Source organism: Chelonoidis abingdonii, chromosome 2, assembly GCF_003597395.2.
Source record: "Chelonoidis abingdonii isolate Lonesome George chromosome 2, CheloAbing_2.0, whole genome shotgun sequence".
In the NCBI taxonomy this organism is placed as follows: Eukaryota; Metazoa; Chordata; order Testudines; family Testudinidae; genus Chelonoidis; species Chelonoidis abingdonii.
The window spans coordinates 136,443,661-136,456,807 of record NC_133770.1 but is presented as its reverse complement, the minus strand read 5'-3'; the positions used below and the strand labels follow the sequence as shown (position 1 = coordinate 136,456,807).

Here is a 13,147-nt window from a genome sequence, read left to right as displayed (position 1 = left end):
GGGTACCTTCTCTGAGCTCCCTGCAGCCAGGTCCCTCCCTCTCAATGCTGGAGAGAGTCTCTGTCTCTGGCTTCTGGCCTCAGCCCTCTTATAAGGGCCAGCTGGGCCCTCATTAAGGCAGCCTTGGCCTGATTGGGGCATGGCCTCCAGCTGAAGCTGCTTTCCTCAATCAGCCCCACTTTTCCTTCCCTGCCACAGCCTTCTCCCCAGGCTGTTTTAAGCTTTTTAAGGCAGGAGCGGGTGACCACCCCACTACAGGGTATTACATGATGAAATGAAGATGTTTCTCTATATGATTGCAACAGTACAAATTTCTTTTCAGTTTAAACTGGACTATTTACTTCACCCAAAGGAGAAATGACTTCCCATAAGGCCCTTAAGGGTATGCTTGGTGATCATTTCTGCTTTCCATCCTCTTATAAAGGGAAAAACTGTATTTTCTAACTCAATGACTGTGTAATATCTAAAGGGATTAGGCTGGCTTTTTCCACCTGTGAGAGATTCTACACTCCCTTGTGACTTAAACTTGGTCTTGGCACATTAGTAGGTCTACCTTTTGCCGTATTGCTACTGGTTCTTTGTTGCATCTCTCCTTGATGGTAACATTCTTGGTAGCTATTACCTCAGCCAGGAGAGTAGGAGAATTTTGACCATTGTTGCAGACCACCCCCCTCCCTCGTATATGATCTTTTTTAAGGACAAGATTTATTTATGACTCCATTCTAAATTTCTGACTAGGGTGGTTTTGGATTTACACCTTAACTAGTCTTTCTATTTAACAATCTTTCTTCCAAACTTCACTCTCATAGAAATGAGGAGAGGTTCCATACTTTGGACATTTGCAAGGGATTAGCCTTGTTCTTGGGCAAGACTAAATAGTTTAGAATGTCCCCTCACCTATTTGTTTCCTTCTCTGAGAGGATGAAGGACAACCTGTCTCTTTGCAGAGAATATCATTCTGGATCTCATCTTGCATATCTCTGTGCTATGGCATCACTACGTTTTCTTGACCAGAAAGGGTTTCAGCACATTCTAGAAGATCACAAGCAGCATCAGCTGCATTCTTGGGTCATGTGCTCATCAATGACATTTGCAGAGTGGCAGCTTGCTCATAAGTACATATATTCATTAGTCAATATGTTATCTCTTGAGCTTTGAGAGCTGATGCCAAATTTGGGAGAGTGGTGTTGCAACCTTTGCTCAGTGGACTACAAAGCTCTCCTTTCCAAACTTCTTGTGAGTCACTTAAAGGGGAGTTGACAGAAGAAAAAAGAACCGCTATTTACCTGCTCTCCAGCACTTGTTCTCTGAGAAGTGTTGCACATGTCCATTCCACACTTGTCCTTCTGTCCATCCTTCTGTCCAATCCACAATCCATCCTTTCTACACTGGAGTCTATACTTCCTGGATTCTGGTGTGAAGGAAGTGAAAGGGGACCAGGGCATCTCTGACCTTATACCTTCAGCTGAGAGCACTAGCATCAAGAAAGTGCATGCATCGCCCTATTGGGCACTGATTTGGGGAAAAACTGTCTGGACTTGGTGCACTGGTTGTGCACAGGCCCAAAGTGTAACAGACATGTGCAACACACCTCGAAGAAGAGCAGTTACAGAACAGGTAAGTAACCATTCTTTTCTAAAAGTCAGGTCATTCTAAAGGTGTGTCAAGATGAACGTTCAAAAATTGAGACACCTCAAATCACTAGTCACTTTTGAACATTTGTGCTTCTATTCTTCAGATACTTGCCTGAAGCAATGCCACAAAGACAATCATCTACCAAAAAGAGAACATATAAATGTGCACTAAATACAAATTACATTCTTTTCTACTGAAATGGCAGCGTTTGATTTTTTTTCATCTCATACTAATATAATAAAATAGACTGGCTGTCTTGCATGCAATGGAATAACTTGAAATAGAAATAATATTAAATGGCAGTGGCATCGGTTATAGCAAATGAGTCATAATTACAGCCCTGTGTTTTGTTTGTTTTACTTCTTTTTTTTGAAAATGTGAAGTAACATGAAATAAAATGAAAACTAATGTATAAAACAAATTAAAAAACCCAACCTGCAGCAGCAACTGGCACACAGGTTGCAGTGCCACTCTACGATAATTATAACTGAAAGAGCTTAGCAAGAAAGAGAGAGAAAAAAAGTATGTTTACTTTTTCATTTGACACCATGTGCGTATATTCACTTTCACTGGTCTGTATTCAATCAGGCAGACCCTTTCACTTGTGGAACTCAGTGGAGGGTGGGTGTCTATGTTGGTCAATTTATCCTTTGATGAAAAGATCCCTTTAAGCACAGGGGCAGGAAAACTTATATTTTCTTAAGGAATTTTAAAAATAAATAAAGAAAAGCCAGAACATACTGTTTACAGGATGCTTTATTTTAATTTGTCAATTTAAAATTTGCATCAAATTTTGTTTGGGTAAGCATGAATGCATCCAATTGTAGGATTGGAGTCTTGACTTGTAACTAAGAAATGGCCAGGAATGTGCAATAAAATTAGAATTTACTGTATAAAAAATCTAAATAGTATATTCTTTAACTAGAAAAAAGTGGTACTGCATGTTCCCCCCCAAATTGAGAATAGATTAATATCCTTTGTAATGATACATAAGCTCTTAACAAATTCATCAGATTATGTCATTATGATGAGAGACATTTGTCATTAAATCTGCTACTTGACATGTGAAAGTTCCAGTGTTTATGAAGAGAAACCTGCACATAACTGGAAAATGCAACATTTTCGTAATTTCTCACAAATGTTATACTTTCTTTGACCTCCCATTTTTGATTATTTTATGCTTGGCACAGAAAAATGGTTCTGTGTTGTACAAATCAAAGACAGGTAAATGGAATGTGTTTTCTTTTCAATGTTTAATTTAAAAATATTAGGTAGATCAAGCCAATATTTTCCTTTTCTTTTCTTTTCTTTTTTTCCTTTTATTTAATATTTGTAAAAGTTTCTTATGAATTTAGCGCTCATGAAAGCTGCCAGATTGGAAGCCACAGAAACCACTATTTATCTACATATTTCATTGTACGCATGCTTCCTCTGCCCACCAATTTGGCAGAGAGGGTAATGCTTCACACCAATTCATTCCCTGACCTGAGACTGCCATCTAACTATTTAATAACAGTTATGTGAACATCTGTCCAGTGGAAAATGGACCAAGACCACTAGCTCATTTCAAATTAGGCTGCAGTTGATACTAATTATTTTGGATAACTCAGGTTTTGGTACATTCAGGGCTAGTTTTCGGAAGTGACAAGCACTCACAGTTCCCATTGACATCATTGGAGTTGTGGATGTTTGGCACTCCTGAAAATCAGGCCCAAAGTGTTTCAGGTTGGGCTACCAAAAACTGAGTAATCCAGATTGGTGGCGATTTTAGAAAATATTAACTCTGACCATGACTAAATGGGCCAGGTGCCATCTTGTGTCCTAATAATAAAAGGCATTTTGGCACCTTTTCAGCATGTTCCTATCCCTAGGTCTGCATTACATTGCCAATCCTCGAGGCATGACTATCCTCTGTACTAGATTAATATTAAGTGCTTAATAATAATAATAAGTTAATTTGTTGCAGGCTGGGATGTAAATCTACAGTGCTACAGTGTGATGTGCACTAACTGTGTGAATCCTGCTGCCATGCATTGAAAAAAATTCCGTAGTGCAGAACTTTTAGTGCACTGCATCAGGGTCCACACAGACAGTTTTGCATGGCACATTAGTGTGCTGTAGATTCACACTCTAGTTTGCCATGCACTAACTCTTCAGATAGACATGCTCTTAGTCATAGATATTAGATGCCTACATGTGTTTGGAAATGAAAACAGAAATCTATGATTTTTAAAGTATTAGTTGTAAATTTCAAACATCAGGCAGGGTTTAATAAACATATTTAAAATTATGTAAATAAATATGTTAGACAGTTTTCAGTCTTGTGTTTTCTCACTGTCAAATAAAGCTAATACCTAACCCAAGTATTTTTCCCGTAAAAAGCGTAATGCCTTCAAAAGGAAGGTCCTGAATTTAATTTCCTTATATGCTTGCTCTCTGGACATAGATATAAAGATTTGCATCCAAGGCATTCAGAAACTTACCTAGCACTTTTTTGCACAGGGAAAAAGATTCAAGATCTAAAATCTATGTTCTCATTAAAAAGTATATATTCATAACCTCACATGAACAAATAAATAGATCTATAATGGTAACAGCTAAAAAGTTTTTATTTTTTTTATTTTTTATGGGCAGGTACAACTGATAACATCCTATTCCCCATTATAAGTGTAGGAAATAGATATTCAAGCTAGTAATATCCTGCCCATGTCTATAAGGTACAAGAAAGCTTTTTAATTGTGACTATTGTAGTTGAATCTTTACATCTATGTAATTAGGAACAATTTAACAAGGTTTGTGGTGGATTCTCCATCACTGAACATTTTTTAAATCAAGACTGGATGCTTTTCTAAAAGATATACTGACATTCTATGGCCTGTATTATACAGCAGGTCAAACACGTTGATCACTATGGTCCCTTCCGGTCTTGGAATCTATGAATTACCATAACGATGCATGAGTGACTGTACCCTTTTCTGACAGTTCTTGACATGTAAAGGAAGAATAGAAAGATCATGCATAGTAGTGGTGTACTTATTGTACATATTATTAATCAATTTACCTTAAGTACCATGTTTTCTTCTGCTGCAGAAAATATACCTATGCTATCTAGTGTATATCCTCATAAATTTCCATCATTCCTGTGTAAACTAAGTGATGATCACCATTTTTAGCTTGATCGATTTTAAGCATCAGCACTAAACAGAGCTAAATCCCCGTGGCTGATCAACACCAAAAAACTTCCATTGATTTCAACTGGAGTTATGCAGGCAAAAGAATGATAACTGCTGGTCCTGAAAATTCCAGCTGGATTGCACATGACCATTCTGGTCTTGGTTCAAACTTCATGCTTCCTAAATGTTTCTAATGCTCTTAAAATTAAAAGATACTCCATTCTTAGGCTCTCATGCCACAAACACTTATCTATGTGCTTGGCTTTACTCACATACACAGTTCTGTTGACTTCATTGAAATTCCACAGCTGAGTAAAGTTAAGTATGTGCATAAGTGCAGGATCAAGACCATAATCCATAAATAAAATAAAATATATCTTTTCACAGACACGTCTTCATTTCTAAAAGCAACCTTTTCCTCTTATAAAAATGAAGGGAGGGAGTGCAGGGAGAGCAGTTATAGAGGAGGTTTTTTAAACGTTATAAGGCAAAGCGCTGTCTTTTGAAAGTTTGTTTTTGTTTTAATTCAATTATTTAAAATGATAGGATACAATTTATAATTAAATCTTTTATATGTCAATAATTAATCAGAACTGTTTTTTTAATTTCAATGCTGTCCAAATTATGAATATTTAAAATATTTATAGGAAATTAACACATTTTATATTTGACTTGAAAGTTATTGTTTAGCATTCTTTGATCAGCTTCATTATACAGAGTAGGTTTAAATCTGTGTGGTAGTGCTGTACTAGTGACTTTTTCTAAAATTTAGGGGTTTTGTATAATTTACCCTTGATTTGTTTCTTTTCTAATTTATACTTAATTTTTTTTTACAGTTCAACAGAAGAGCAGTTTCATTGGCAAACGCAAGGTAAAGTATATCTTGGATGGATTCTGTATCTACATATATTTCCCCAGTAATGTCTATCTTATCCAAAATGGAACAAAGAATTGGAAGAATCATGGATTTTGTGTTCTAGCCTTCATTAAAATTGTTTATTAATTATCCCCATAGAGAAGTGGCAGTAATTGGTGTTGACACAGATGGTTGTAGAACAAGAGAGTGACGTGTACAAAGTTTCTGATTGTAATCAGTGTGAAAAAATCTCAGTAATTAAACCTGATTTTTTCAATATGCTTATCGATAGCAAACACCATACTTTTAAAGGATGGTGTTTGAAAGTATGGATATAGGTGCATTTTTCTGGGCCTGCCCATTCCAGCCTCCTTTGAAAATTAAACCTTAAATGTTACCATTCCCTTGACTAGCTGTGAATTTTAATTGGTTCTATGTCATTGTTTTTATCTTTTGTATTTTCTTTATATTCTTCAATATTTTTTATAATTTTTTATTACAGATGGTCAGAAGGATATAGAGGATGAGCTCACAACTGGTCTTGAGCTGGTGGACTCCTGTATTAGATCACTGCAGGAATCAGGAATACTTGATCCACAGGACTACTCAACTAGTGAAAGTAAGTTTCCAGGAACTTGCCTTTCTTTGTCTGGAGACCCAGAATCCAGAACTATTATTCAGAGTACTGTATGCTTTTAAGATGAAAGTACATTGTGTCATAATGGTTTTCTCATTTCATCTGTCAACATTGGCAGCAGGCAATATAAATGGAATTATCTGTAAATTTGCTTATTACCCACTTCCTTATGTGGATTACAATCTGTAAAGAGCTTCCAAGCACTTCTGAAGCTATGGACAAAAAGCAGATAGTCTGATAATTATTACTTTAAGGAATATATCCCTTCATATTGTATAGTTGTGACATCTAAGAAGGTCATATTCAAAGATTTCAGTGTCAGTACTAGAAGACTTGTAACCAATAGGATTACAGTATGCAAAGGCACCAAAATAAATTGTATTCCAATTCGGCAAATCGTCATAATGTCTGATGTCACAGTTTCACCACACAGCTATGAACTACTCAATAAGGCTAAAATTTGCAAAAGATTACATGACTCCAAGCAACCCAAGAAATGGCCCTCAATATGAGTGAGAGCAGGTAATGGGCATCCTGACAGATTTCAAAGGTGATGGCTGGACTTGTCAAAAGCGCCGGAGCACCTTGAGGCATCTATCAAAGGAGGTGGGCTGGGTGCTGAATGGTCAAACTATATTTTCAGACCTATGCAGTGGAGTAGCTGGGTCCTTTGCCATAACCAGCTGCTTGCAAATTAGTTATGGTTCAGGCCTGCCCTCAACCACTTTGGAAACACTGGGGGTAGTGTCCCCAGTTGGGGAGAGACACAGATTGGCTGAGAAGCCAGAAGTGGGAAACTGGGACTAATTGGAGAGTGGGACTAGCAGTTTGAGGGGGAACACTGAGACTGGCAGTGTGAGATTAGATCTTGCTGGGCAATGAGACTTTGACAGGGATGAGAAGTCTGACTGGGACCAGCTAGGTTAGGAGAACTGGACTGGGATGAGGAACACAGAGGTCACGAAGTTAGCCTTAATTTATTCCCCTTCTGCATATACATTATTATACAGTCTTTAATTATATAACATACTATTTTTTCCACAGGCCCCGGTGCACAGGCTGGGCTTGCTCTGGGGATGAATTAGGATTGGGGAATGCAGGAGGGTGTAGTCTGTTGGACCCCAGGTTCAGTTATTGCAGAAGCTGGAAGGGGTGTAGTAAATGAGGCAAGGGACAGCGAGAAGAGAAATGAAGGTCTCATGTATAAGGCAACTGAATGCTGCCTGGAAAATTGGATTCTATCCCTGCCTCTGTGTCAGAGTTTCTGTGCAATGCTGAGCAAAATCACTTAAACCAGACTTTTCACATTTGGTCAGTAATTGTGTGTTCCTCATTTTCTGGATGTCTGACTTGAGAGCTTGGAGTCTGATTTACAGGTGCTGTACTCTCACAGCTGTGACTGAAGTCAGTGCAACTGTGCATATTAAGTGCTATATAATGGTAACTAATCTGAAAAATCAGATCCTAGGTGTCTCAAATTGGGCACTCAAAATTAATGGATACTTTTGACCTTAATCTCTCTATGCCTCAGTTTCCCATTTGTAAAATTAGGATAATAACAATCCCTTGTCTCACAGGGCTGTTGTGAAAATAAATTAATTAATGTTTGTGCAGCACTCAGATATTGTAGTGATGAGCACCATAAAAAAGCCCATGAAGAAATTAATAATTCTGTATTCAGAGCTGGGTTAGTGTGCAGGAAATAAGGCCTAGGTCAGTGTATTGAACAGTGAAGATAAAACTAAATATTAAATATTAAACCATCCATCCTGTGCACTGAATCAGGCAGGGATGTTGTAGAAAAACAGTAGGTGATCATGTAATTAAAAACTGTATCAAAATGAATACACACATGGAGGCCAATTAAGGTTGCACAGGCAACCTTAATTCTGGCATTTCCTAACTTTTTAGTACTTGACTTCACAACCTTTGTAATGAAAAATATGTATGTCTAGAATTCACTAAAGACCCCAATTGAAGATATGTCTGAGGTGCCTTAGCAGTCCCTGTTTTTTGGTCAGGCCAGATTTTTGAATTTGCTATATCAGAGGCTGCCCGAGGATATACCTACTACTGACTTCACTATGTGCTCCTCTGATCTGAGTGTATCCAGTAGAACAATCCAGTCTATCGGTGGCTGTTCCTCGGGGAGGGATTAGTATGTCTGTGTTTTGAACAGCCTTTATAATACAGCTTTACACATTCCCTGCTTCCCTCCGAAGCTGTTGTGAGAAGCAGCTACATAGCAGGCAGCTATTGTAATAGACTCCCTAAATCCCAAAGATAACTTCACATGTGGTACCTGTGTACTAACAAGTGTAAGCCATGGAAAAAATGGCTAAGGGGATATGGATATCACAACATGGAAGGGGAATCATGAGGGGTAGTAGCTGTATAAGTAATTGACTGTGGTGTTCTGGTATTTACCTTTTGCTGATGGTGAGTCTGGATAACTATTTGACTGAAGTGTTGGAGTGCAGTGATCATTTATTTTTAAAAGTTCCCAGGCTGTTCTAAGGAGGGAATCCATTGGATATATGTAAGGTATAAAGACTGCCAGATTCAGAACAGTGATGTTACTCTTGGGAGTTCCTCTGCTGTGGTGTGCCTGGAACAAGAGCGTGCAGATCTGAGGTCCGCTCCTGTCCCAACGCCCATCTCTCCATGCCCACCCACCTCAATAAACCAATATTTAGCTGAGTCCAGCAAAAATGTTTTCTCTGTTTCAGTGCTAGTCTTTGGATCAGTTTGGCATTATGCAGTAAAGTAGTTGTTGAAAATGTAATAATTGACAGTCATCCTGCACAGGAGCAATCACTGGTCTCTTTCACAGTCCAGCTTGACACTTTGTTGGTGAACACTGTCTCAGGCTCTCACACTGGTGTCCTGTGCATTGACTTTGTTGGCTCTATTCCACACTCCTCTAAAAGTTATGGATGTATCTTGGTATTTGTGGATTTTCTAACTGAACAGAAATCTTTCTCACACGAGTCTGCACAGTTGATGTAGCTGCTGACAGACTGGTTTGCAAATTAGTAATGCAGAATGGGAAAGGTCAGTGCCAGGTTTCTGAGTAAAGAAGCCAGTTTACCAAATTGATCTATCTGGGTACTAAAATGACCTCCATCTCAGTAGTGTCTGAATGCCTCCTGAGTATTTATGGATTTAATTCGACAACATCCCTGTGAGGTAGGCACATAATGATACACTTATTTTTTACAGCTGGAGAACTCAGGTACAGAGAGATTAATGGAGTTGCCTGTAGTTACTCAGAAAGGCTGTGAAGTAGCAGAGACCTGAACACATATCTCCTGAGCTCAAGTCCAGTTCCTTAGCCATGAGATCACCCTTCCTATCTTTCACATTGATACAAATCCATCGCCACAATCTCACATCAACCCAGATCAGATATGACCTACCAACCCTACAGGATTGATCTGTAGACTAAGGTGTATCAGATCCTCCTATGGAGCTGAGGAAGGGCATAAGAACATAAGAATTACCATACTGAGTCAGACCAATGGTCAATCTAGCTCTGTATCCTGTCTTCCAGCAGTGGTCAATCCCAGGTGCTTCAGAGGAAATTAACACACTAGGCAATAATCAAGTGATCCATTCCCTGTCATCCACTCCAAGCTTCTGATAAATAGAGGCTAGGGACATTTGGAGCATAGGGTTGCATCCCTGACCATATTGGCTAATAGTCTTTCATGGACCTATCCTCCATGGACTTATCTAATTCTTTTTTAAACCCCATTATAGTTTGGGCCTTCACAGCATCACCTGGCAATAAGTTCTATAGGTGGACTGTGCATCGTGTAACCCTCTAGTTCTTGTGTTATGTGAAGAAGCAAATAACATTTCTGTATTCACTTTCTCCACACCATTCAAGATTGTATAGACCTCTATCGTATCCCCTCTTAATTGTCTCTTTTCCAAACTGAAAAGTCCCAGTTTTCTTAATGTCTCCTCATATGGAATCTATTCCACACTCTTAATCATTTTTGTAGCCCTTCTCTGTACCGTTTACAGTTATATCTTTTTTTGAGATGGGGTGACCAGATCTGCATACAGTATTCAAGATGTGGATTTACCATGGATTTATATAGGGGCATTATGATATTTTCTATCTTATTATCTATCCCTTTCTTAATGGTGCGTAACATTTTGTTAGCTTTTTTGACTGCTGCTACACATTGAGCAGATGTTTTCAGAGAGTTATCCACAATGACTCCAAGATCTGTTTATTGAGTGGTAAAAGCTAATATAGATCCCATCATTTTGTAGGTATAGTTGAGATTGTGTTTCCCAATGTACATTTGTTGCCCAGTCACTCACTTTTGTGAGATCGCTTTATAACTCTTTGTAATCTGCTTTGGATTTAACTATCTTGAGTAGTTTTGTATCATCTGCAAATTTTGCCATGTCACTGCTTATCTCTTTTTCCAGATCATTAATGAATATGTTGAATGGCATTGGTCCCAGTACAGACCCCTGGAGGACACCTCTCTCCATTCTGAAAACTGACCATTTATTTCTACCCTTTGTTTCCTGTCTTTTAACTAGCTACTGATCTATGACATCCCTGTTATCCCATGACTGCTTACTTGGCTTAAGAGCCTTTGATGAGGGACCTTGTCAAAGGCTTTCTGAAAGTCTAAGTACACATATCCACTGGATCACTCATCTCCACATTTGTTGACCCCCTCAGAGATTTAAATAGATTGATGAGGTATGATTTCCCTTTATAAAAGCTATGTTGACTCTTCCTCGACAAAGAGCATTCATCTCTCTGTCTGATAATTCTCTTCTTGACTATAGTTTCAACCATTTTGCCTGGGTACTGAAGTTAGGTTTAATGGCTTGTAATTGCTGGAATTGCCTCTGGAGCCTTTTTAAAAATTAGAGTCACATTAGCTATCCTCCAGTCATCTGGTACAGAGGGTGATTTGAACATAGGTTACATACCACAGTAAGTAGTTAGTAGTAGTATTTCTGCAGCCAATCATTAGATAGTCAATTAGTCTCTCAGCACATGTAAGTAAGGAACGCTCCCTTCTGCTCGCCTTTTGAAAACACAGCATTGGTGTGCACCTGCAGCAGTCAGTCCTATGTGCTCAGAGCTAGCTAGGCAGCAGCTGCTTCCTACCAGCTCTGCAGCAGCTCCTGCCCCCTCATTAGCTCCTCCTGTTCTCCTATCCCAAGGCTAAAGCATGAAGAATTCCAGTTTCTGCCTGTCTCCTCAGCCTGGTGAGGTGAATATGTTCCCGCCCTTCCCAGTACCCCAGCAGCTAATCTTTGATTGTAGTGAGAGGGGAGCAAGGAATAGGGCCAAGAGAGCAGCAGGATGGGCCACCTGGCAAAATCACCTATGATAACGTTAACATTCCTCTTCCCCTTCTACAAGAGCTCAAGTGGCTTCAACAGCTTTCCTGGATCAAGCTCCTGTTATAGACATCTGCAAGGCTAACTTTTAGTCCACACATTCACTACACATTATGTTGTAACCCAAGCCTCCAGATACGAAGCTGAGTTTGGAAGAGTTGTGTTACATTAGAGCAGGTACATGCTGATACCTTCCTCCATGTGGAGCTGTGTGAGAGTGGTCTAAAATGGAATGGACATGTCAAGCACTCAAAGAAGAAAAAGCAATTATGTACCTGTTCCGTAATTGTTGTTTTTAAGATGTGTTGCACATGTCCATTTCATGACCCAGCTTACTTCCCCTCTACACTGGAGTCTTTACATGTTTCTAGTGTGAGAAGGAATGGAGAAGCGGGGGTAGTCTGCCCCTTTATGTTCTCTCCAAATTTTACAAGTGCGTGAAGGGAACAGGCGTCACCTGAATGGATACCACTGTAGGAAAAATTCTTTGACTCTGGTGCAGTGGCATGCAAACACCTAAAGTGGAACGAACAGGTGCAACATAACTTGAAGAATGATAGTTATAGAACAAGTATGTAACTGGTTTTGTGTATGTATGCACCACATGTGAAATTATATTTATATGATATAAAATTATGTGCAATTATTGTTTTCTAACACACACGGATATGGTTTTCACTTGACCCACCTTTCTAGCCCTCAGATTGAAGGGATATACCAAGATCTAAACTCCATAGTGTCTTCTTTCTGTCAATATTTAATATTAATATCTTATTATAAAGATTATCTCTGTCCTGTGTGAGGGAATTATTGAGAGTAAAATCCCTACTAAAGAAGACATACCAGTTTTGAAAAGCATTCTCTGTTCAACCTTTATTATTTTCTTCCTATCTCAGAAATTTAATCTGAAGGTACTCAAAATGGTCTATAACAAAAAGACTTTATTTACATTGTAGATGAACTCACGTGTAAAATCTGGTGTGTCAGATTTCTGAGAGGCTAGATGAGATCAAATTTGATGCCATTGGAGCCAACAGTCTATTGACTGGTTGTAATTATTTCCGTGTAATCCCCTGCTGTGAATACCAGGATAATCCAATTGAGTCATCCTTGGCACACACATAGGAATTTTCCCATGGTGTACACGCACCCTGCTCTAATGAAAACCATATGTTCTTATTTGCGTATGTGTCACTGTGGATGCCACTGTAGGTGCACATGCGCAGAAGCTCAGTCTTTTGAATAGCAGCGTCTGCTACATGGGTGTACATGCACCCATTTTCTCCTCATATTTCTGTATGGTGGTTAAAGGACAAGGAAGCCGCAACCCTTCTTCAGTTCTCTCTCACCAGCCAAGGCAGCAAGACTGAAGCTAGCAAGTGTCCAACCCACTTGTTTGTAGCTCGAGCTCAATCTCTCAAAACTCTTCTGATCTGCTGATATTCGACAATCGTGATCATT

The 13,147-nt window shown here is 38.9% G+C and overlaps 1 protein-coding gene across 5 annotated transcripts in view; it reads left to right on the top strand.

Moving 5' to 3' along the window:
• Nucleotides 1-13,147, top strand: part of CTNND2 (catenin delta 2) — a 1,230,307-nt gene that overhangs the window by 665,443 nt on the left and 551,717 nt on the right. For all 5 annotated transcript variants that reach the window (XM_075062683.1, XM_075062682.1, XM_075062681.1 and 2 more), the window contains 2 exons: nt 5,645-5,679; nt 6,167-6,283. In XM_075062683.1, coding sequence (XP_074918784.1) covers nt 5,645-5,679; nt 6,167-6,283 — 152 coding nt within the window. The remainder of the gene's footprint in view (nt 1-5,644; nt 5,680-6,166; nt 6,284-13,147) is intronic.